At 47.6% G+C, this 25,162-nt stretch overlaps 1 protein-coding gene across 1 annotated transcript in view; it reads right to left on the bottom strand.

The window, feature by feature from the left end:
• KLHL4 (kelch like family member 4) overlaps positions 1–23,258 on the bottom strand; it is a 131,821-nt gene extending 108,563 nt beyond the window's left edge. The window contains exons 1-3 of the mRNA XM_082264350.1: positions 23,082–23,258; positions 19,622–19,758; positions 532–728 (exon numbers count right to left, since the gene is read on the bottom strand). Coding sequence (XP_082120476.1) covers positions 532–728; positions 19,622–19,758; positions 23,082–23,224 — 477 coding nt within the window. The 5' untranslated portion in view covers positions 23,225–23,258. The remainder of the gene's footprint in view (positions 1–531; positions 729–19,621; positions 19,759–23,081) is intronic.
• Between the last annotated feature and the right edge of the window lie 1,904 nt (positions 23,259–25,162).

Raw genomic sequence — 25,162 nt, 5'->3', positions numbered from 1 at the left:
TATTCTCTGCTTTTGAATTGCTAAATATCCCATATTCAGCGCTACCTCCAAGTGAGCCTGTTCTCTGCTTTTGAACTGCTGGATATCACATAGTTGGTTCTACCTCCAAGTGAGTCTGTTCTCTGTTTTTACATTGCTGTGTATGTGTATCACATAATTAGAAACCCAAAAAATTTGAGTTAGGAATTGTACTCAACAGAGGTGCCTTGACGTGGCAGACATGTATTTGCAGATGTATGTAGTGAAAACCTTTGGTGATATCTGGTTTTCTGCTGTGTTGTTGTTCCTTTATGGAGAAATTGTGATATCTCCAGGTATGTCTGTTTTTGAATTGCTATATATCCTATAGTTGGAAACTGAGGAGATAGGAACCACACTTTACAGAGGTGCCTTGATGCAGCAATGTGGCTTCAAATAAATTTGCAGATACATGCAACAAAAACCTGTATTTTGTACACACTATCTTGGGAGAGCAAGGGAATTTTTGTATTGCTTTACACCATATACACTCTAAAAAAAGGCATATCTTACCATAGTGTAGCTGTGTGCTACTCTCAGGAGCTCCACGCATCCCTGTGCGTCCCCAAACGACCGTATTCCCAGACAATTGGATGGATGGAGTTGCTTCATTAGAAAGTTGCAGCAGACTTCTATGACTTGAGTAAGCTGCAGCAGACAGGCGGCCGCCAGCAAGCTCTCTATAGTGTCCTCCTTGAGTTCTAAAATTCCTGAAGAATAAAATAGAATAGGCAGACAGTAAGAATAGATTGTAAAAGTTGAGTGGGATGGTAACAGTAATGATTAACATTTTGCTTATCTATATCGCATTTATAAGTATTGAAAAGATGAAGATCCAAAAAATGATTGAGCTTATGTAAGGGATCTCAATCAGTTGTATATGAATGTCTTTAACTGATTGTGATCCATTACGTGAGGTCTGTATTTTATAGATAATGTATAGACATGCAACATACAGTGCATGGCATGTTTAATCACTCAAATTACTTTTGCATCCTTGAAATGGTGGACTTCACTCCAAGAAACACGTTAGAACAAAATCAGGATATGCAAGATTATTTTTGATGTTTATTATATAATTTTGGTATTTCTAAAGGGTAAAGTCATGGTTTTCAAAAGAAGCACTTGTTCTAAATCAAAGACAGCCAAAGGTATTTCCCTCTTCTATGGATGCCTCCTGCATAAGCTGGACTCCCCCAAATCTACACCTATGCTTAGGTGGGAAAAAGATCTTCCATGCACTTTTACCTTAGAACAGTGGTCCCGGGCCACAATGTCCACTTACCGATACTCCCATTGCACTTCCCACTGGGAGCTCATGCTAAACATTACAAACAGGTGGTACTATACACCATTTCGGCTCTCAAAGATATTCACCTCACTTTTTTTGCGCATTGCTGGCGTGAATGTGGAGGTGTAGGTACACTAGCTCATGTTCCGTGGGATTGCCCGTCACTCACGAGCTACTGGAACCAGGTTTTCAGCTGTATAGCCGCCTGCACGGGTATCCTCTGTACCCCCAAAAAGGAGTTGGCCTTGCTTAACTTGGGCATAGATGATTATCCTGTATGCTATAGACAGATGGTTACGCACTTTCTTTTGGCTTCCAGAACACCGATCCTCCGTAGATGGAGAACTCTGGAGATCCCGAGTCTTTCTGAGGTGGTCAAAACTGTTAACGATAATTTCCGCCTGGAAAGAGCTTTGGCTATCAATGATCTCTCGCTCTCCAAGTTCAATAAGGCATGGCAACATTGGAAATACTCCCTATAGTGATTTTTTTCTTTAGAGTCCTGATGAGGGTGGGGGGGTTGGCGCTCTTCCCCCCTGACGACTATGTTCCCACTGGGATGTCGGGGGGGGGGATGTCTCTCCTCCGTTCCCTCTCTTGACTTACAGTGTGGCCCATCTTTACTATCCCATTGTTGTCTGTTCTGTTTTGTGGGACTATGATAGTGGCGTACGCCTGTTTTCTATTTCTATTGCTATTGTTGTATTACCAATATCATTGTGTCTGGAGTAACCCTCCCCCTCCCCATCCCGAATGTTATTCTCTACTGCCATTTTTTTTCCTGAATATTGTTTGTATCTATTCTGCAAATTTTCAATAAAAATATTATAATAAAAAAAAAAAAAGGAAGCACTTGTGAATGTTAAAAAAAATGCTTTTATTTATGGTTGGTGTTCAGAATTTTCATGCCACAAATATACACACTTTTCTCCCTGTTTGGAATCTTGGTCTAGACCAGTGGTTCCCAACCATGGCCCGCTGTTTGGCTGCAGCCTCCCTCCTTCTGGGCCTCCAGCCAGCTGCCGATCCCTCAAATTCCCACAGTGCATCTTAGTTCTTATAGTGGTTCCTAGTGGCCCTTAACCTCCCACAGTGCCCCCTGGTTTCCCTGAGAGCCCTCAGACCCCACAGTGCCTCCCAACCTCCGACATATCCTCTAGCCCCCTGCAGTGACCTCATAGCTTGCTGCACAACCTACAGCCCCCATATTACCACCTGCCTCTCACAGTGCATCCAAGCCTCTGCAGCGAACTCCAGTCTCCCAGAGTGTCCCTGGAAAGCCCCATACCCCCGAAGAAAAAATTACAGTGTAACGGGCCCCTACCCCTAATAATGCAAAACAACACAGAAAGAAAAGATGGGGCTTTCCAGGCCAATTGGGAGAAGGACAATCAAGAACAACAGTTAATTATATATAAAACCTTATTTATTGGTACATATTAAAAACATATATAACATAAGGGTATATAACCCAACATAAATGCAACACAGAGTTAAAAAGGTACATAAGTGCAGAAATACTTTCCCATAAGGGGGTGTTGAGGACCCATTGCAGATGTTATAGGGTCTCTGGTGGAATACGGTCTAGGTGTCCCAGCAAGCCAACGCGTTTCGCATGGGGCCTCCTCAGGGCCAGAGAGACCAGAGAGAAGACCGGTATTTCCCACTATATAATGGACCATAGATGGGCAGGACCGATGGACCACCAATGATCAGAAAAATCTCCAGATCAAACAATAAATGTCTTTTTTGTAGTATTGTGCTTGTATAGAAGTTCTTCCCTCTTTGTGCTAATAGGAGTATGTGATTACTTAGTCTGCAATGTATGCAGCATGCATTCACAGCAAAATGGATTCTTGTCAGTCAAGTTTAGCAAGTCCCAAAAATAGGGTCATGTATATAGCTAGATACTCCAACTATAGAGGGGAGAGACCATCCCACAGGAGTCCAAGGTTGGTCTTGAGGCAGGTATATTTACTATATAGTCCTCATAGCCTATCATGATATGTGGCAACTCCCATGCTCCATAAAAGAGTGAGGCTGATAATCGGTGTCCTGTTGGTGCCCCTGCCCCATAGCCCCCTGGAGAGATCCCCTTTGCCACTGTATGCCCAGTCTCTGAGTGTTTCCTGTAGCATTACATACATTGAACATCATGTGTGGCCCTTTGGTAATGTCTATGGCCATGGCAAAACTTTTCAGTCTCCCCAGCTGTCACTAAAATGCAAGGATAGCATAGGATGACAACCTCAGTCCTATGAACCTTCAAAAGTAAATGAGAATTAGCAACTCTATATGTATATCCAGACATGTTCCTATTAGACACCCCAGTGAAAAAATGGATTTTACTAGTAGTTGGAAGTGCATTGTTAGCACAACCTCTCCCGGCCTCCGATCCTCCATGGAATTGCTTTGTGGATTGAGCAGAGAGAAGCATTTTATGGTTGAGGTTAAAAGGTGAGCAGGCTGGAGAGATACAACAGCACTAAATTCACCTTTATCTTATTAGCAGGCTGACTGATTGCTCCACTCAGGCCTCATAAATCCTATTAATTGACTTGTCCTCCTTGACTTTTACAAGGCCCCGGAATTACTGTACAACATTCGCAACACCAAATTAATTGTTCCTATGGCTTAGGTGACACAGAAGAGTCATTTGTGCTTTTTTTTTCTACTAATAGGGAAAGAGGAAGAGCCGTAATTCCAGCTCCATCAATGACACAGGAGAAGAGTAGCAGGTAGTCGGACATCTGTTGTAGTTCAGGTGCTGCGGTTACACAAACCCTGGACTTGTTGGTGTGACTAATGTAGATATTTGGCTTCAGCTTAGAACCAGCAAAGAAATAACTATTGCTGCCCTTAGACATGGAAGGACCCTTAGAGTTCGACAGCAACACCACATTCTGGCACAAGGGATGTCCTACTGGAACCTTATGGGTTTGCCAAATTCCACCATTAGTGAAGGCTCCACCACCTTGTCTCCACACATACTCCCCAGGCCCAAGGCCTTGCGATGGGAATCCAGATTACCCTCCCCATTCAAGATTTTCCAATCAGATCCTGCTTTTCCAACATTTTACGGATTCATGAAATATTTTAATATAGAAACATAGAAGAGTGACGGCAGAAAAAAGACCAAGTGGTCCATCAAGTTCTCCCCACTGTTCAAAACAGCACCCCAGGGGCGTAACTACAGGGGTTGCAGGGGTTGCAATCGCTACCGGGCCCCATGCTCCAGGGGGCCCGGTAGCAAACCAGTGGGTGAACTTCCAGGATCGCAAAGGTCACACTTGCGACCGGACCCTGGCATTGCACCACTGTGGGGAGGCCCCAAGATTGCAGGAAGGGGGCCCACAAGATTGCAGGAAGGGGGCCCACTGCAGAACTTGTGAAAGAATCCTGCTGCGGGACCGTAATAAAAGGCCATGCAACAAGTGTAAAGAGCCCCAGGATTAGTGGGAAGAGCCCTGTGCTTGAAGGTAAGGGCCCTGGCCAGGGGTCTGGGGGGCCCTTCATGGTTTCTTGCATCAGGGCCCTGAAGGTTCTAGTTACGCCTCTGCAGCACCCCCTCTTCTACTACTTATATCTGCACCTGCTTGCCCACTGCTCACCTCTGCACCCCCTTGATAACCTCTCTATTGATAACCTCTGCACCTGTCATTCACCATTGCGCCCTTTTGATCAAATCCCCCCCCCCACCAACCACCACACACCCGACTTCCAATACTGCTCACATCGCCATCTCCTGTACTCCTCTTCCACCCTCTTCTAACAATTCAATGGCTTCCACAACTGCAACCCCTTCCCCCTCCTTCTACCACTGTAAACTCTTCCACTTCTGCACTCCTTCCACCTTCTTTCCCCACTGCAAACACGTCCACCTGAGGGGCTCCAGGACTTTCGTCTGTAGTGGAGAAAACAAACTTTTAGTTTTCACAGATCTTGGTAAGTTTTGGTTTGGGTCCTGGAGCCCAGAGATTTTGAAGAGTTTTTGCGTGGCGATGCCTCCAATTCTAGGTCCATGTTTTACCTATTGGCATAGACGACACTGATGAGTCAGCTGTGTAAGGGTTATTCTTAGGGTCCTTTCACATTGGCTTTCCGCCTGGCGAACTCAGTTTTCCTCAGCGGGGATCGATCCGCCGATCCCTGCTGGGCATTTGGATGACAGGTCCGTCCCCGCTTACTTTGTAGAGACAGACCTGTCAGAGCCAGATCGTATCCAACCTAATCCTACAGACGGATGGGAAATAGGGTTACAATCTGTCTGGATTTCACAGACAGGATCAGATCGGATAGCAGCGGGTGTCAGTGGGCATGTCACCGCTGACATCCGCTGCTCCATAGAGGTGCATGGAGTGTCCGATTAGAAAAACTGACAGGTGGATATGATCGGAAAACCCTGTGTGAAAGGGGCCTTAAAGAGTTAACTGAAGTGCCAGGGTGCCTCTCCCCCAGGAGACCATCTTGCCAGGGTGCCTCTTCCCATCAGAGTGCCCCCTTACATCAATCACCCCCATCAGAGTGCCCCCTTACATCAATCACCCCCATCAGAGTGCCCCCATACATCAATCACCCCCATCAGAGTGCCCCCTTTTATCAATCACCCCCATCAGAGTGCCCCCATACATCAATCACCCCCATCAGAGTACCTCCATACATCAATCACCCCCATCAGAGTGCCCCCTTTTATCAATCACCCCCATCAGAGTGCCCCGTTTTATCAATCACCCCCATCAGAGTGTCCTTTTACATCAAATACCCCCACCAAAGCGCCCTCTGACATCAATCACCCCCATCAGAGTGTCCTCTTACATCAATTACCCCCACCAAAGTGCCCCCTGACATCAATCACCCCCCTCAGAGTGCCCTCTTTCATCAATTACCCCCATCAGAGTGCCCCTTTACATCAATCACCCCCATCAGAGTGCTCCCTTACATCAATCACCCCCTTTAGAGTGCCCCCTTATATCAATCACCCCCATCAGAGTGCTCCTAAACATATATCAACCCCATCAGAGTGCCCCCTTTCATCAATTACCCCCATCAGAATGCCCTCATACATAAACTGTCCCCATCAGAGTGCCCCCTTACATCAAATACCCTCATTAGAGTGCTCCCTTACATCAATCACCCCCTTTAGAGTGCCCCCTTATATCAATCACCCCCATCAGAGTGCCCCCTTTTATCAATTACCCCCATCAGAGTGTCCCCTTTTATCAATTACCCCCATCAGAGTGTCCCCTTTTTGCTGTAAGGGAGCAGCAGGTGTGTACAGACCTGTGTGGCTTCTCACCAGTCTGGTCTGAAAAGAAAAAGGCCAGTTTATGCGGAGACAGACTGAGGGTCTGATTGACAAGAGCACATGTGCCAAACACAAGGCCTGTGGGCCGAATCTGGCTCGCCAGTCCATTTCATGTGGCCCTCGCACCTCTCCTGCAGCACCCCCCCCCCCCCTTCTGTCACCACCTTGTCTCAAGTCCACAGGGAGGCTCGTCTCTGCCTCTCGTCTCAGCAGTTGGCAGCAGAGAGGAGGACAGAACTACTACAGATGCTGCACCTCGGTGCAGCCACAGCACCCCTCATCTCCACCTCCCCTGGTCTCAGCAGAGTGTTGCAACTCCAGCGTTCCTCCAGACCTTGCACTCTCTGCTTCTCAGCTCTGTCCCCAGCTTCTTCCCGGTAGCAGCACATGGTAAAGGGGGTGCAATGTGATGTATAGGAGAGTGGGGAACTCTTGACAGCTGATGGGGGGGCTCTTGACATCTGATGTAAGGAGGAGAGGTGTTCTGCACATCTGCTTATAATTATGAGAACAACATTCAATGCCAGTTGAAAAGGAGGGTTGCACACCGTTGGTATGATGGTATGATCCAGAAGAAACGTTATTGTAGACTTCAGACAGAACACCATGGCAGATACGACTGGCGCCCATTGAGGGAAAGCATAATGTTGATGCAGCCCACAATGAAATTGAGTTTGACACCCCTGGACAAGAGAATGAGTTTGTGTTCTGTGTGTAGGAAAATCCTTGTAAAGAGACTTTTATGTATGAATAAAAGTGGGTGGAAGGCTTGCAGGCAGGTGCAGGTTGATCTTCCTACATGGGTTGGCATGGGCTGTTGTGCACGCCTTGCAGGAAGAGTGAAGGACAAGGGGAACATTTATTCCCTATTAGGGCTCCGGAGAGCCATCAGGTGGGCTGCTGTCTAATTGGATGCTGCCATCTTTGGTGAGTGCAGAGTCCAGGCCCGCTGCTGTTGGCGCGCATTCTGTGTGTAATGAGGGTAGAGACAGAAACGTGCTTTATAGGGAGAGTGGCGCTTTTCCACTGCATGGAACAAAACGGTTCGGCTCGCTTTTGCGCTTTTCCACTGCGTGGTACGGTGTTGGAACGGTACGGTACGGTACGGTATGGCGGTGCTTTTCCACTACATGGAACCGAACGGTACGGCTCACTTAAACAGTACCACCTCGGTTGTGGTTCCAAGAGGGCCGTACCGATACCATATCCCACAATCCTTTGCATGCAGCCTTGACTGTTTGTCACTACTAGCCACTGATTGGTCAGAGAATCGTTGTTATCCCACCCACTTACTACTTTAGTGGAGAAGCAAACCGTACCGGACCGTTCCAACACCGTACCATGCAGTACCATGCAGTGGAAAACCAAACCTAGCCAAGCAGGGCCGAGTGGAGCCGAGCCGGTACTTGCAGTGGAAAAGTGCCATAGTGCAGGAAAAGGTTCCAGAGAAGGAGGGACAGAGTAAGGATTACTCTGAAAATGTTTTGGCTATTGTTCTTACTGAATCTACCTGTCTATCGCCCCCCGAGCCAGGTACCATCGGCCTTGGTCTACCGCTCTCCTGCTGTGAGTTCCATCTGCTGTTGCAATCCAATCGTTGTATCTGGAATGGTTAGCTATATATTCTGTATTCTCAACCACTGTGTGTTCCGGGTCTTCCCTTTGGGTGCCAACCGCCTGGTTCTGCCCCCCTATCCCTCAGCCTACAAGCTCTGAAAACGCAGGTTGGAAAGTGGACCTTCAAGCTTTGCATTTGAGGCTAAAATCCTACAATGATGCTGGGCTGGATTTGACGATTCTAAAGTTCTAAAGGGGGGGGGGGGGTGCAGCAAAAAAAGTCAGGGGGTATCATGTCAACATTGCAACATTGTGTGTGTCACTTTCAGACTGTCACATGGTGTGACAGAAATGTATGGAATCCACATTCCCTGTACACATCTATACCATGAGTCACAACCCAGAAGTAACGTCTGACAGGTAGTGCAGAGGCGGTGCAGGAGTGAACAGGGAACAATAGTATGTATTAGGCTGTCATTAGATTAGGATAACTACCATAAACAGAACCCGTGCCCCCTTAAATCGGGTGTCCCTATCAGAGTTCTTCATTACATCAGAAATCTTTATTAGAGTCCCTCTTTACATCAGGATCTCCAACTGACTCCCCCCTTACATCAGGGTCTCCAACTGACTCCCCCTTACTCCCCCTTACATCACGGTCTCCAACTGACTCCCCCCTTACATCAGGATCTCCAACTGACTCCCCCTTACATCAGGATCTCCAACTGACTCCCCCCCTTACATCAGGATCTCCAACTGACTCCCCCCCTTACATCAGGATCTCCAACTGACTCCCCCTTACATCAGGATCTCCAGCTGGCTCCCCCTTACATCAGGATCTCCAACTGACTCCCCCCCTTACATCAGGATCTCCAACTGACTCCCCCCTTACATCAGGATCTCCAACTGACTCCCCCCTTACATCAGGATCTCCAACTGACTCCCCCCCTTACATCAGGATCTCCAACTGACTCCCCCCTTACATCAGGATCTCCAACTGACTCCCCCGTTACATCAGGATCTCCAACTGACTCCCCCCTTACATCAGGATCTCCAACTGACTCCCCCCTTACATCAGGATCTCCAACTGACTCCCCCCCTTACATCAGGATCTCCAACTGACTCCCCCCTTACATCAGGATCTCCAACTGACTCCCCCCCTTACATCAGGATCTCCAACTGACTCCCCTCTTACATCAGGGTCCTCATCAGAGTTTCCTCTTACATCAGAGTGCCCTTGTCAGTTTGCCACATTTTATCAACTGTCCTCATCAGAGTTCCCCTTTATATCAACTCCCCTCATCAGAGTACACCTTACATAAATTGTCCACATCAGAGTTCCCCCTTACATCATTTGCTCCCCTTAAAGAGCCCTCTTAAAAAAAAAAAAAAAAAAAAAAAAACATAGTGACCCCTTATGTCCACTGCCTCTATTAAAGTGCCCCCTTATAACAAATGTCCCAGTCAGTGCCCCCATATATCAATTCCCTCCATCAGAGTTCCCCTTTGCATCAACTGCCCCCATCAGGGTGCCCCTTACATGAACTGTCCACATCAGAGTTCCCACCTATGTCATTTTCTCCCCTCGGAAAGCCCTCTTACATCAATAGTCCCAATCAAAGTAGTCCTTTACATTCACTGTCCCCATTAAAGTGCCCTCCCCTTACATCAAATTTCCCCACCAGAGTGTACCCATATATACATTTCCACCATCAGAGTTCCCCTTTAGATCAACTGTCCCCCATGAGATTTCTCCCTTACGTCATTTGCTCCCCTTAAGGTGACCACTTACTTGCCCCAATCAAAGTAACCCCTTACATCAATTGTCTCAATTAAAGCACCCCTTACATCAAATATCCCCACCCTTACACCAATTACCTCCATCAGAATCTCCACTTACATCAGCTACCCCCATCCGAGTGCCCCCTTACATTAAATACCACCATTTGGGGTCTCCACTTACATCATTTACCCCCATCAGAGTGCCATTGTACACCAATTACCCCCCTTGGAGGCTCCACTTACATCAATTATGCCCATCAGAGTGCCACCCTATATTAAATACCCCCATCAGAGTGTCTCCTTACATTAATTACCCCCATCACAGTGCCCCCTTACATCAATTTCTCCCTTCAGAGTCTCCCTTTACATCACTTTCCCCCATCAAAGTGCCCCCTTACATCAATTTCTCCCATCAGAGTCTCCCCTTACATAACTTTCCCCCATTAGAGTGCCCCTACATCAATTATCCCCATCAGAGACTCCCCTTATATAATTTTCCCCCATCAGAGTGCCCCCTTACATCATTTACCCCCATCAGAGTCTCTACTTACATCGATTACCCCGATCAGAGTGCCCCATTACATTAATTACCCCATCAGAGTGCCCCATTACATCATTTACCCCCATCAGAGTCTCTACTTACATCGATTACCCCGATCAGAGTGCCCCATTACATTAATTACCCCATCAGAGTGCCCCATTACATCAATTACCCCCATCAGAGTGCCCCTTTACATGAAATACCCCCACCAGAGCGCCCCCTTACATCAAATACCCCCATCAGAGTGTCCCCTTTACATCAAATACCTCCATCAGAGTCTCCACTTGCATCAATAACCTCCATCTGAGTGCCCCTTTACATAAAAAACCCCCATCAGAGCGCCCCCTTACATCAATCACCCCCATCAGAGCGCCCCCTTACATAAATCACCCCCATCAGAGTGCCCCCTTACATAAATCACCCCCATCAGAGCGCCCCCTTACATAAATCACCCCCATCAGAGTGCCCCTTTACATGAAATACCCCCACCAGAGCACCCCCCTACATCAATCACCCCCATCAGAATGCCCCCTTTCATTGACTATCCCCATCAGAGTGCCCTCTTTCCTCAATTACCCCCATCAGAGCACCCCATTACATAAATCACCCCATCAGAGTGCACCCTTTCATCAATTAGCCCCATCAGAGTGTCCCCTTACATACATCATCCCCATCAGAGTGCCCCTTTTTATCAATTACCCCCATCAGAGTCCCCCTTACATCAATCACCCCCATCAGAGAGCCCCCTTACATCAATTACCCCCATCAGGGTGCCCCCTTTCATCAATCACCCCTATCAGAGTGCCCCCTTTCATCAATCACCCTATCAGAGTGCCACCTTACATCAATTCCACCCATCAGAGTGCCCCCTTACATCAATCACTCCCATAAGAGTGTCCCCTTACAGTAAATACTCCCATCAGTGCCCCCTTACATCAAATACCCCCATCTGAGTGTCTCCTTTACATCAAACACCCCTATGAGAGTAACCCCTTACATCAAATACCCTCATCAGAGTGCCCCCTTACATCAGTTACCCCCACTAGATTGCCCCCTTACATAAACTGTCCCCATTAGAGTGTCCCCTTTACATCAAATACCCCCATCAGAGTGCCCCCTGACATCAATCACTCCCAGCAGAGCGCCACATTACATCAATAACCCCCATCAGAGTGTCCCCTTTACATCAAATACCCCCATCAGAGTCTCCACTTGCATCAATAACCTCTATCAGAGTGCCCCTTTACATAAAATACCCCCATCAGAGCGCCCCCTTACATCAATCACCCCCATCAAAGTGCCCCCTTACATAAATCACCCCCATCAGAGTGCCCCCTTATATCAATCACCCCCATCAGAGTGCCCCTTTACATGAAATACCCCCACCAGAGCAACCCCCTTACATCAATCACCCCCATCAGAGCGCCCCCTTTCATCAATTACCCCCATCAGAGTGCCCCCTTACATCAGTTACCCCCACTAGATTGCCCCCTTACATAAACTGTCCCCATCAGAGTGTCCCCTTTACATCAAATACCCCCATCAGAGTCTCCACTTGCATCAATAACCTCTATCAGAGTGCCCCTTTACATAAAATACCCCCATCAGAGCGTGCCCTTACATTAATCACCCCGATCAAAGTGCCCCCTTACATAAACCACCACCCTTAAGAGTGCCCCCTTACATAAATCACCCCATCAGAGTGCCCCTTTACATGAAATACCCCCACCAGTGCACCCCCCTTACATCAATCGCCCCCATCAGAATGCCCCCTTTCATCAATTACCCCCATCAGAGTGCCCCTTTAAATAAAAATTGCACAGGTGATCAAATAACACCAAAAGAAAGCTCTGTTTGTGGGAAAAAAACAACATCAATTTTATTTGGGGTACAGCGTTGCATGACCGAGCAAATGTCAGTTAAAGTAGCGCAGTGCCGAATCGCAAAATATGGCCTGGTCATTAAGGGGGCAAATCCTTCCGGTCCAGAACTGGTTAAAGGTAAAAAGAATCAATACAAAAAAAAACTATGAGTATTTTCTCACATTGATATTTTCATTTCCACACAGGAAAGTACTGGAAGAGAGTTTATAGATGTCCTGATATTCTCAGACCCGCCCACCCCTGATGGGATCAAACTGTGGGCATAGAATGGGCATCAATTATTATTTTTTTTTTACCAGACATATGTAGCAGAATACATATTGGCCTAAGTTTATGAAGAAATTCGATTTTTTAAAATTTTTTTTTTTTTTACAGCAGAAAGTAAAAATTATTGTTTTGTTTTTTTGTTTTTTTTTTCAAAATTGTCGTTTTTTTATTAACCACTTAAGACCCAGAAGATTTTACCCCCTTCCTGACCAGGCCCTGTTTTGCGATTCGGCATTACGTGATTTTAACGGACAATTGCGCGGTCGTGCGACGCTGTACCCAAATTAAATTGACGTCCTTTTTTTCCCACAAACAGAGCTTTCTTTTGGTGGTATTTGATCACCTGTACGATTTTTACTTTTTGCGCTATAAAAAAAAAAAAGAGCGACAATTTTGAAAAAATAACAATATTTTTCACATTTTTTATATGAAATTCCCCCCCCCCAAAAAATGTAAAAATTTAATTTTTTTAACATTTTAGGCCAATTTGTTTTCTGCTACATATGTTTGGTAAAAAAAAAAAAAATCGCAATAAAGCGTTATTTTGATTGGTTTGCGCAAAAGTTATTGCGTTTACTACTTAAGGGAAAGATTTATGTAATTTTTATTGTTTTTTTTTTTTTTTTAACGAGTAATGGCGGCGATCTGCGGGACTGCGACATTGCGGCGGACAGACTGGAACCTTGACTGACATTTTTGACACTTTTGGGGTTACCAGTGACATTTCTACAGTAATCAGTGCTATACATATGCACTGTTACTGTAAAAATGACACTGGCAGGGAAGGGGTTAACTTTATTGGTGATGCAGGGGTTAGGTGTGTCCCTAGGGGCGTGCTTCTAACTGTAAATGGGCGTGGCTAGTGATGTAAGCACAGAGACATATGATCCTACATAGCAGGATCGTATGATCTCTGTTCTTACATCAGGGAGAATGACAGGCGGCTTTGTTTACATCAGCCGCCTGCCTTTCTCCCTCTCCAGTGGGAGATCGCGAGTGGCGGGTCCGCCGGTCACACACGCGGGGGGGGTGCGTGACCGCGCAAGAGCGGGAGCGCGCCGCCGGCGGCGTGCGCTCGCTCCCCAGAGCCTCACAGGCTAGTGACGTTTATTTACGTCACTTTGCCTGTGAGGGGCTGACCGCCGCAGTAAATCTACTTGCGGCGGTCGGCAAGTGGTTAAGTGAATGAAAGACATGGGGTGTGAACCAGTTCTAACCGAAAGCCAATGGGTGAAAGGGGTGGGACCATGGAGTAAAGTGCTACATGTTGCTGGGCGTCAAGGGCTGACTGGCAACCTTTGGCCTAAGGGGCAAATGCAAACCAGAGGCCCATGATGCAGAAACTTGGCCCCCCTCCCACTTTTCCTCTTCCCAGCCTCCTCCTGACCCCCTTCCCAGGCTGAAGCACCACTCCAGGTATTCTCTACTCACTGGCCGAATCCGGGTTCCCGATCTGGCCAGCAGGCAGGGGCTGACTGGCAACCTTCGGCCCAGGAGGCAAGTGCAACCCAGAGGCCCATGGTGCAGCAACTCAGCCCCACTCCCATTCTCCTTCCCAGCCTTCTCCTGACCCCCTTCCCAGGCTGAAGCTCCACCCCAGGTACTCTCTACTTACAGGCCAAATCCGGGTTCCCGATCTGGCCAGCAGGCAGGGGCTGGCTGGCAACCTTCGGCCTAGGTGGCAAGTGCAAACCAGAGGCCCATGGTGCAGCAACTCAGCCCCCCCCTCCCATTCTTCTTCTTCCCAGCCTTCTCCTGACCTCCTTCCAGGGCTGAATCTTCACCCCAGGTACTCTCTACTCACGGGCCAAATCCGGGTTACTATTCTGGCCAGCAGGCAGGGGCTGACTGGCAACCTTCGGCCTAGGTGGCAAGTGCAAACCAGAGGCCCATGGTGCAGCAACTTGGCCCCCCCTCCCACTTTTCCTCTTCCCAGCCTCCTCCTGATCCCCATTCCAGGCTGAAGCTCCGCTCCAGGTACTCTCTACTTACTGGCCGAATCCGGGTTCCCAATCTGGCCAGCAGGGGGCGGTTGGGGGCAGCTGGGACAGCTTGGTTGGTGCTGGCCAGGGGAGGAGAGTCTCCAATGGTGCATAAAACCGGCCTTTGCTCAGACACAGCTTACACCATCCATGCTGGGGGGGCTGCGCTGTGTCCTTGTCTTTAACCCGCACTCAGTAGGTCAGCGGTGGGGACTTTTCACTTCTCTTCACCAGGAATCCTTTAGGCGTGTCTGTGGCTGAAGCGGTGCATCCTTTTTATTGGGCATCAGAGTGGGCCAGGGGGCAATTGCCTCCCTGCCCCCTGGCCCAGCCCCCCTTGCTGGGCATCCTCCAGCCAGGAAATGAGACGGAGCTCTAGCTGACTTGCTGCAGCTTCCAATGCAGCTCACAGTGTGCGGTGAAATCAGAGTAAGAAGTTTCAGCCCAGGAGAGGAGTGAAAGGAAAGGTTGGGGTTCAGCTTTAATTTACTGTCCTCTGAAGTGAGATGAAACAATCCTCCGACTTTACCGGGATTAGAGCGAAATTTACTAATTGATGATTATTGATCCGCCCTTATTACGGAACCCAAAGAGTTTTAAGGACTATTGACAGCATAAAGCCACCGGCGATGGATAATGCTAAAGCGGCAATAAAGGGATTCGACATGAGAACACTTCACATTCTCGGGGCTCATCAGTGTCAGCGCTGGAATCGCATCATTTGCTATTCAGCGTCAGATCCTCGTCGAGCTTTGTTTCAAGCCCCGCTCGCTTCTCCTCCGGGCGTTTGTTTAATCTCGGAGCGATGATTAATGGGCAGCGCGTTTCTCTCCCGCCACTCGGCAGAGCTTTCACCAAAGCCTTCTGTTCCGGGGAGATTCGTGCCGAGCCTTGATTCCGACCTTTGATGTCGACAATTGGATAAGCACTTTTTTTTTCAAAAACAGCGGCGAAAAAATTCTTTAATCCCGAAGAGCTGCAGATATTACAAAAGCAGAAGCCGTGATCCGGGGATAAATTATTTCTTTTTAATATAAATGGAATTCCGGCTCCTTCCAATGTTCTCTTCGCACAGTACAAAAAAAATCTGTACGGCCGCTGCGGAAGAGGGGGCAAGCATGCCCCCCCGCTCGAAACAACATGGGGGGGGGTGTGCGGGAAAGGGGCTTTTTAGAATCTGGAAGCCCCCTTTTGAAGAGGTCCCCAGATACCAGCCCCCCCCCCCCCATCTCTGTGCAGCAAGAATGTAAAAAAAAAATAAATTACCAGTCCGTTTCAATCGGGTATGGATTTTAAGGTGGTACCTCACACAAAAAAAAAAGGCGAGGTCCCCCTAACAATCCATACCAGGCCCTTAATTCTAGCATGCAGCTTGGCTGACGAGGAAAGGTCCCCCCCCCCCCCCCAAAAAAAAATCATACCAGGCCACAAGGGCATTTGCCCCTGGAAGAGCACCTTGTCCCTATGTTGATGAGGACAAAGGCCTCTTGTCCACAACCCTGGCCTGGTCGTTGTGGGCTTATCAGAATCTGGAAGCCCCCTTTAATAGAGGCCCCCAGATATAAGTCCCCCCCCCCACATTAGTATGGGTCTCTGTGCAGCAAAAAAATAAAAAAAAACATGGAGTCTCCCAAAATGCATGCCAGACTCCTTACATCTTGAAAGGGATTTTAAGAGAATACCTCACACAGAAAAAAAACAATAAAAAAAGTGTGAGGTTCCACTAAAATCCATAAACCCTTCAAAAGAGCCCCCCATATACCAGCACCCCCCCCCCCCCCCATGTGAATGAGTAAGGGTCTCTATGCAGCAAGAATAAAAAAAATGACCAGATTCTTTCAGTCCAGTATGGATTTTAAGGTGGTGCCTCGCAAAGGCGTAACTAGAACCTTCAGGGCCCCGGTGCAAGAAACCATGAAGGGCCCCCCCGGACCCCCGCACACAGGGGCCCAGAGACAGCACAAGTGAACTGGATAGGAGGAGGGGTGGGGGCTGGATACAGAAGAAACAATCTCCTCCATTTTCCTCCTGCAGCTACAGGAGGAAAAAGGAGGACAGAGATTTCTGTACATGCTGCCCCCACCGCCCCTCCTCACCAGGTGTACAGGGGAGTCGCACAGGCCCCCTGGAGCATGGGGCCTGGTTGCAATTGCAACCCCTGTAGTTACGCCCCTGGTGCCTCGCAAAAATAAGTGTGGGTTCCCCCTAAAAATCCATACAAGGCCCTTAATTCTAGCATGCAGCCTGGCCAGGAAAGGGGAAAACCAAATTATACCTGGCCAAATGCCCTTAACATGTGTAGGGTGCCTTTGCCCCTGGCAAAGAACCTTGTCCCTGTGTTGATTTGGACAAGGGCCTCTTGCCCTTAACCCTAGCCTGCTGGTTGGGAGGGTGGGGCTTATCAGAATCTGGGAGCCCCTTTTAATAGAGACCCCCAGACCCCCCAGGCTTCCAGATTCTAAAAAGCCCCTTGGCCTGGGCAGGGAGGGGGTGAAAGTGCCTGGTAGGCAAGTAGTTAACAACCATTGACAACCTCACGTTGTCATGTGTTATAGTGGTGGTAAAATCACTATTATGGTTGCCAACCGTTCCGTAAAAATACGGAATCGTCCCGTATTTTACACAGACAAGTGCTGTTCTGTATCAAACTGATACGGAACGCACTTTGTTCCGTATTCCGCTGTACCTTATAGTGTTCGTGACTCACTTTCATCATCATGTAGTGACTACTGTGACTGTGCATCCCCTCCCCTCCGCCTTCTGACCAATACCAATTCCGCATTGCCGTGCCAATGACGTCGTGACGTCACAACGTAAACCCCTCCCTGCATTCCCCGCCCGGCGCCCAAGAAGAAGAAGAGAAGAAGAAGAAAGAAAACGAAGAAGAAAGAAAACTAGCTGCTGCTGCAAGAAAGCGAGCAGAGCACAAGAGAAAAAAAGGTAAGCAGAAGAGAGAAAAGGGGAGAAGAGCAGAGGAAAGGGAAAGGTTGAGCAAAGAAAAGGGATATTAGGCAAAGCAGCAGATAAGAGGAAGGAGAGCATCCCATCAGGAGAGCATATAAAATGGGAAGAAGAGACAACAAAATGGGACGGAGAGCAGAAAAATGGGGAAGAGGAGCAGAGGGAGGAGAGCAAAGGGAAGAAGAGCAGTGAAAAGGGAAGGAGATTTAAAAAAGGGGAAGAGGAGCAGAGAAAAGGGATAAGAGAGCAAAGAAAATGGAAGGACAGCAGAAGGAGAGCAAAGAAAAGGGGAAGGAGAGCAAAGAAAAGGGGAAGGAGAGCAAAAAAAAAAAGGGGAAGGAGAGCAAAGAGAAAAGGGGAAGGAGAGCAAAGAAAAGGGAAATGAGAGCAAAAAAAAGGGGGAAGGAGAGCAAAGAGAAAAGGGGAAGGAGAGCAAAGAAAAGGGAAATGAGAGCAGAGAAAAGAGAAGGAGAGCAAAAATGGGGAAGAGGAGCAAAGAAAAGGGATAGGAGAGCAAAGAAAAGGGGAAGGAGAGCAAAAAAAAGGGGGAAGGAGAGCAAAGAGAAAAGGGGAAGGAGAGCAAAGAAAAGGGGAAGGAGAGCAAAAAAAAGGGGGAAGGAGAGCAAAGAGAAAAGGGGAAGGAGAGCAAAGAAAAGGGAAATGAGAGCAGAGAAAAGAGAAGGAGAGCAAAAATGGGGAAGAGGAGCAAAGAAAAGGGATAGGAGAGCAAAGAAAATGGAAGGACAGCAGAAGGAGAGCAAAGAAAAGGGGAAGGAGAGCAAAGAAAATGGAAGGACAGCAGAAGGAGCAAAGAAAAGGGGAAGGAGAGCAAAGAAAAGGGGAAGGAGAGCAAAAAAAAGGGGAAGGAGAGCAAAGAGAAAAGGGAAATGAGAGCAAAAAATGAGGAAGAGGAGCAAAGAAAAGGGATAGGAGAGCAAAGAAAAGGGGAATAAGAGCAGAGAAAAGGGAAGGATAGCAATAAAAAGGGGAAGGAGAGCAATAAAAAGGGGAAGGAGAGCAAAGAAAATGGATGGACAGCAGAAGGAGAGCAAAGAAAAGGGGAAGGAGAGCAAAGAAAAGGGAAAGTGCAAAGAAAAGGGAAGGATAGCAGAGAAAAGGGGAAGGAGAGCAGAAGGAGAGCAAAAAAGGGGGGAGAGTAGCAGATAAAATGGTAAGGAAAGCAAAGAAAAAGTTATGGAAGTATAATTATATAAAGATATTTGCACTACACTTCCTTAAAATGTTGTCTTATTTTTGCACTGGAAAAAACATCCCCTGCCACGCACCCGCCCCGCCCCCACCACGCCCCCTCCCCCCCGTTCCTTATTTCCATTTCAGAAAGTTGGCAACCCTAATCACTATTGTGAGATTTGTCTTCTTCCAAATAGGTAAATGTTCAGGCATTCATCCAAATGCCCGAACAGCTACAGTTCGGTTCGAACTTGTATTTGAACCAAACCTTGAGCGCGTGCCTACTGCTGAGATGTTCTTTTACATTTATTTAAATAAAAAGAGTCCCTGCTAAAAGAAAAGAAAATGTAGGAAGCTAAGTTACAGTGAGGGATAGCATAAAAACCTGCATCCTTCAGGAACAGTCAGCTTTATCAACTTGGGAGAAGGTACAGGAGGGAAATGGGAAAACGTAACGTAGACAGCGCCTTTAAGAACTTAGTCCACCCAGAGCTTATATTTCAGTTTCGTATATCTCTGGGCTTCTGAAGGTGAATTTCCAGGCCATGGTAATCCAAAAAGGGTTCATTATGAAATATGTAGCAGAAGGAGTGAGACTATCCAGAGGTCCAACCCAAAACTCAGGGAGGGGGCAGAGGGGTTTTATTCCTGGAGTCCTCAAGAGATAAAAGAAGCCATCCGGTACCTCTACTCATCAAATCCAACTTACACCTGAAACATTAGATGGACTGATCCTTTAAGGAATATATCTTATTATAAACATCAGGGTGTATACACTTTGAGCATTAAATGACATCATTCCTCATGTTGGGGATATTCAGAAGACATCAGAAGGTCCCTCACCTGTATACGCATAGTGTACGAGGGCTTTAAGAGCATCCGGGTCCACGCCTTCCATTTTGATCTCCTCCTCTTTAGCTTCGCGGACGTCATTTGTAAACATTGCGGCAAAGTAGTCGGAGACGGCACTCAGGACCAACCTAAAGAGAAAGGCGTTGTGGTGATTGGGAGACATTGTTGCATTAATCTCTGTCTACCTGACTCTGTGTTCTACTATAGATTTATTGTCATAACCTCCAACTGTCTCCAATTCCACAAGACTGCCACGGGGCTTGATGCTGATCCTGGGGTCCCAGCGGACCCACTCTATGTCCCGGTTCCTGGAGCTGGGACACTTGTTCCACCACCCAACAGTGGTGTATTTAGGTTTTGTGCTGCCCTAGGCCTGACTAAACTTCTGCACCCCCTGATCTGAGGTTTGAAGTGGGGCTGATTGGAGGCTAATTTGAGGCCTTAAGAGGGGTTTATTGGGGGCTGATCTAAGGTCTGAAGAGAAGCTGATTGGGGTTCTGATCTGAGGTCTGAAGAAGGGCTGACTCGGGGCAGATCTGAGGTCTAAAGATGGGGCTGATTTGGGGGCAGATCTGAGGTCTGAAGAGGGGCTGATTGGGGTCTGATCTGGGGTCTGAAGATGGGCTGATTGGGGGCTGATCTAAGGTCTGAAGAGAAGCTGATTGGGGTTCTGATCCAAGGTCTGAAGAAGGGCTGACTGGGGGCTGATCTGAGGTCTAAAGAAGGGCTGATTTGGGGGCTAATCTGAGGTCTGACGAGGGGCTGATTGGGGGCTGATCTGGGGTCTGAAGAGGGGCTGATTGAGGGCTGATCTATGGTCTGAAGAGCAGCTGATTGGGGTTCTGATCTGAGGTCTGAAGAAGGGCTGACTGGAGGCTGATCTGAGGTCTAAAGAAGGGCTGATTTGGGGGCTGATCTGAGATCTGAAGAGGGGCTGATCTGGGGTCTGAAGAGGGGCTGATTGGGGGCTGATCTGAGGTTTAAAGGACTGATTTGAGGCTGATCGGAGGTCTTAAGTGGGGCTGATCTGTGGTTTGAAGAGGGGCTGATTGGAGGTCTCAAGATGGGCTGATTTGGTGCTGATCTGTGATTTGAAGATGGTCTGATTGAGGGCTGATCTGAGGTCTGAAATAGGGCTGATTGGGGGCTGATCTGAGGTCTGAAGAAGGGCTGATTGTGGGGTGATCTGAGGTCTAAAGAAGGGCTGATTTGGGGCTGATCTGAGGCCTGAAGAAGGGCTGATTGTGGGGTGATCTGAGGTCTAAAGAAGGGCTGATTTGGGGCTGATCTGAGGTCTGACATGGGGCTGATCTGCAGTTTGAAGAGAGGTTGATTGGGGGCTGATCTGAAGTCTCAAGAGGGGCTGATTTGGGGCTGATCTGAAGTCTGAAGAGGGGCTGATTGGGGGCTGATCTGAGGTCTTAAGTATTGCTGATTGGGGGCTGAATTGCAATTTGAAGAGGGGCTTATTGGGGCTGATCTGAGGTCTGAAAAAAGGCTGATTTGGGGCTGATCAAAAGAGGGGCGGATCTAAGGTCTGAAGAGGGGCGGATTGAGGACTGAAGATGGACTGATCTAAAGGTCCAAAGAGTGGATGGAGGAAGTGATATAGGGTCTGAATCTTAAGGGAGGATGATCATTCCTTTTAATGTTAAGGTAAGATGATGTGGGGTTTAAATTTTAAAGATGTGGGCAGGGGGGGGGGTTGAGGTTGATCTGGGGTCTGAATGTTATGGAAGGCGATCTAAGGTCTGTATGCTAAGAGTAGCTGTTCCTAGGTCTGGATGTTAAGGGGGGTCATCTAAGGTCTGAGTGTTAAGGGGAATGATATGGGGTCTGAATATTGAGGGGGGATAATATGTTGCCTGAATGTTAAGGAAGGTGGGGTGATCTAAGGTTTGACAGTTAAGGATGGGGGGGGGGTGATCTGAATGTTAAGGAAGGTGTAGGTGATCTTTATTAAAAAAAACTCTGTCCCTTTCATGAAGTAACTGGCTGGTAGAATATGCTTGCACCCCCCGCGCCAGGCTAAAGGTTCATAGTCCCCTACTGAGAGTGAAAAAGGACTAGAATCCCCATTCATTTTTAATGATTAATGTGCCCCTAAATAAAATCCCCTCTCACTTCCTAACCTGGTGACTAGCCTACAACCGTCTGGCACAATTATCAGTCCCTCATTCCAGGGGGCTAGGTATAACCCAGGACTCAGATCTCCCCTTCTGTCCATCCAATCTCTATCCAAATCTTCACCTGGTGACCTTTCCAATATTCGCTCCTTTTTAACCAAAATGACCACCAAGCTACTAATTAACTCCCTTATGATTTTGCAACTCCCTCCTTGTTGGCCTACATTTACACAATCTATCAACCTTCTCTGCCAATCCCTCCACCTTTCGATCACCCGAAGCATCAAAATACTAACAACAACCTACAAAGCCATCCACAGTTCTGCCCCAAGCTACATCACCAACATCATCTCAAACTATCACCCAAACTGTCATCTTCACTCCTCCCAAGACCTCCTACTCTCCAGCTCACTCATCACCTCCTCCCATGTTCTCCTCCAGGACTTCTCCAGAGCCTCCTAGTCAGCACCAGAATCTGAACCCGCACTCTCTGCTGTGTCCAGCAGTATCTCTTCTTGCTGAATCACCTGGGAAGCTGGACAGCTCCCTCTCTGATCCTTTGGACTTTCTTGCCTTGTCTCTTGTTTCTGGTGAACCTTCAACCCTTTGCTCTTCCCATGAACTTCCTTATTTAAGCCATGTTCTATACTTCCTGTTTGCCAGAATATTGTGCTCTCTCCAGCCAATATCTTGCACCTTTACGTACTTAGAGATGTCCTTATCTACACTACCACTTGTTACCAACCTTTGGCTTATTTACTGACTACACTTCAGCTTGATTCCTACCTGCCATATCGGCTACTGAACCCCAGCTTGCTCACCTCCTGGTGGGGCGATCCTGAGGACCGGGACCTGGTACTAACATGCAGAAAAACCCATCCCCACCATCAGGAGCTCTGCTGAATACCGGTTAGTGCTTAGACTCCTAACCTTGGGTGGACCTACATCATCTGCTGCTTGTTTACTTATCCTGCTGGTCCTTGCTTGCCTCTCTACTGCTATAGCTATTGGTGTCTGAGTCTGATCCAGATATTCTCCCATCCTCTAGAACTCCCTACCCCAATCTGTCCAGCAATCTCCTACTCTGTCCACTATTAGGCGATTCCGGAAAATGTATCTCTTCGGGGAGGCCTATCCTGCCACCATCTAACAACTGAATTTTTTCCCTCAACCCATCCCGAACATAATAAAAGAACATAAATAAATTCAAAATAAATGAACTTCTTTGGTGTGCCCCCATCACCCACTGTCCTAGGCACCTGCCCACATGTGTGCTGGATATAGTGACCCTGCAGATCATGTAGCATCTCCTAAATTGGACTTGCCTGTGTGCTGGTATTTTATAATTCCCGGCGATCAGCAGGACGTCGCACAGCTGCTTCTGCTGCAGATAGTTCTCCATCTTTCGGAAGGTTTGCTCGGCATGGTTTAAGCTCTGGAAATACTCGTCCGAAGCACCGGTGGTCATTCTACTGGGGGAGGGGCAGGAGTCCGGGAGCCTGGAAGGAGAAGAAAAGTATGATGAGCAATCAACCACCATTCAGTCTACAGAAATATCCAAATTTTGTAATTCTACAACTTCTGTGTGTCCTCCATTCTAAGAATGGTTGTGTTATATTTGGCATCGCCAGAAGATGCATTTTTAAAGGGGACCTGTCATTAGAACTCAGATTTCTCATACATAAATATGGGGGCATTACTAAATCACATGACCAAGTAAAAAAACGTACCCTTTACTTGCCATGAATGTGAAACTGGTCTGAACTTCCTCAACTGACCCAAAGCCTAGGCAAAGGTCACATGGTCTCTATTGAGTATTGTGAGACTTTCAGAAGAATTTTTGAGAACGGAACCAAACAGAATACTGGGATGTATAAAAAAGGGGATTCACTCCAGAAATAAAGAGATTATTCTCCCGCTCTACAAGACTCTGGTCCGGCCACATCTGGAGTATGCTGTCCAGTTCTGGGCACCGGTCCTCAGGAAGGATGTGCTGGAATTGGAGAAAGTCCAGAGAAGGGCAACAAAAATAATTAGGGGAATGGAGGACATCAGCTATGAGGAAAGACTACAAGCACTGAACTTATTCTCTCTGGAGAAGAGACGATTGAGGGGGGATATGATATCAATGTACAAATACTGTCATGGCGACCCTAGAATAGGGAACAAACTTTTCAGTGAAAGGAGATACAATAAGACACGTGGCCACTCACTAAAACTTGAGGAAAGGCGGTTTAACCTTAAAGTACGTAGGGGGTTCTTCACTGTCAGAGCTGTAAGGATGTGGAATTCTCTTCCACAAGCAGTGGTATCAGCAGGGAGCATCGATAGTTTCAAAAAACTATTAGATGGGCACCTTAAAGACCACAACATACAGGGGTATACAATGTACAACATACAGGGGTATACAATGTACAACATACAGGGGTATACAATGTACGGTTAACAGCAAACACACACACACATCATAGGTTGAACTGGATGGACTGGTGTCTTTTTTCAACCTCACTAATTATGTAACTATGGAATGAAACAAGTCGACGTGAGGACGGCCCTTCTTACTCTCATCATTACCGCATGGTTTACCGCACAGTTAGATCTGCCTGAGCTGAACCTGAGGATACCTGGAGCCACCACAGGTGCCTTTCACCAACGGAAAGCTCCTTGGAGCATCAATCTTACTGTGGAAGGTGAATGCCTTAGGAGGAGCAGCCTGGAAGCCGGTATCTACACATCAAGAAGCCAGATCCCTGGATCGGGGCTCGTGCGTACCAGAGACCCCACTGTGTTTGTGATACAGGGATACAGGTCATATTGGTTGCGCATGTGGGGGGGGGGGGCAGATACCCATGCTGTAGGGATCACCTCAGTAACGCAGGCCGGACCCAAGACACAAAAGGGAGTCTTAATTATGGAGTATCTTGTAATGGCATAAGACTTTCAATACACATTGTATGATAGCTTCATTTTGGGCTCCCATGATAGGATTTTTGGCAGCTGCTATGTGGACCAGGATAGGCGGACTACACCTTCTCACTTCACTATGAACTTTTGCTAGGTTCTTTACACCTGACAATCTGGACTTGGTAGGAGTCTTTCCATATACTGTTGGAATACAATTACAGCATACAGAGCATGCAGTCCATTCATTCCACCATCTCAGACATGTACTGACCTCCTAAAGGACAATGGGGGTTGACTATACCATTGACTGGTTCATTGTGGAAGCTTTATATGAGATCTGAGAGACTGGGTTGTGTTATAGCTGTATTGAGATCTCAGCATTTTTAGGCTCCTGACAGTACAGAGGATCTAGTATTGGTGTCCAGCCTCAGGGCCGGGACAAGCGGTGGGCAGGGGGGGTGGCTGCCCTGGGCACTGTGGTATTATGTGAGGTGACGGGATA

This window comes from Pelophylax lessonae, assembly GCF_965119305.1.
Source record: "Pelophylax lessonae genome assembly, chromosome: 7".
Taxonomy (NCBI): Eukaryota; Metazoa; Chordata; class Amphibia; order Anura; family Ranidae; genus Pelophylax; species Pelophylax lessonae.
The sequence above is the reverse complement of the archived record's forward strand: the minus strand, read 5'-3'. Positions and strand labels throughout refer to the sequence as shown.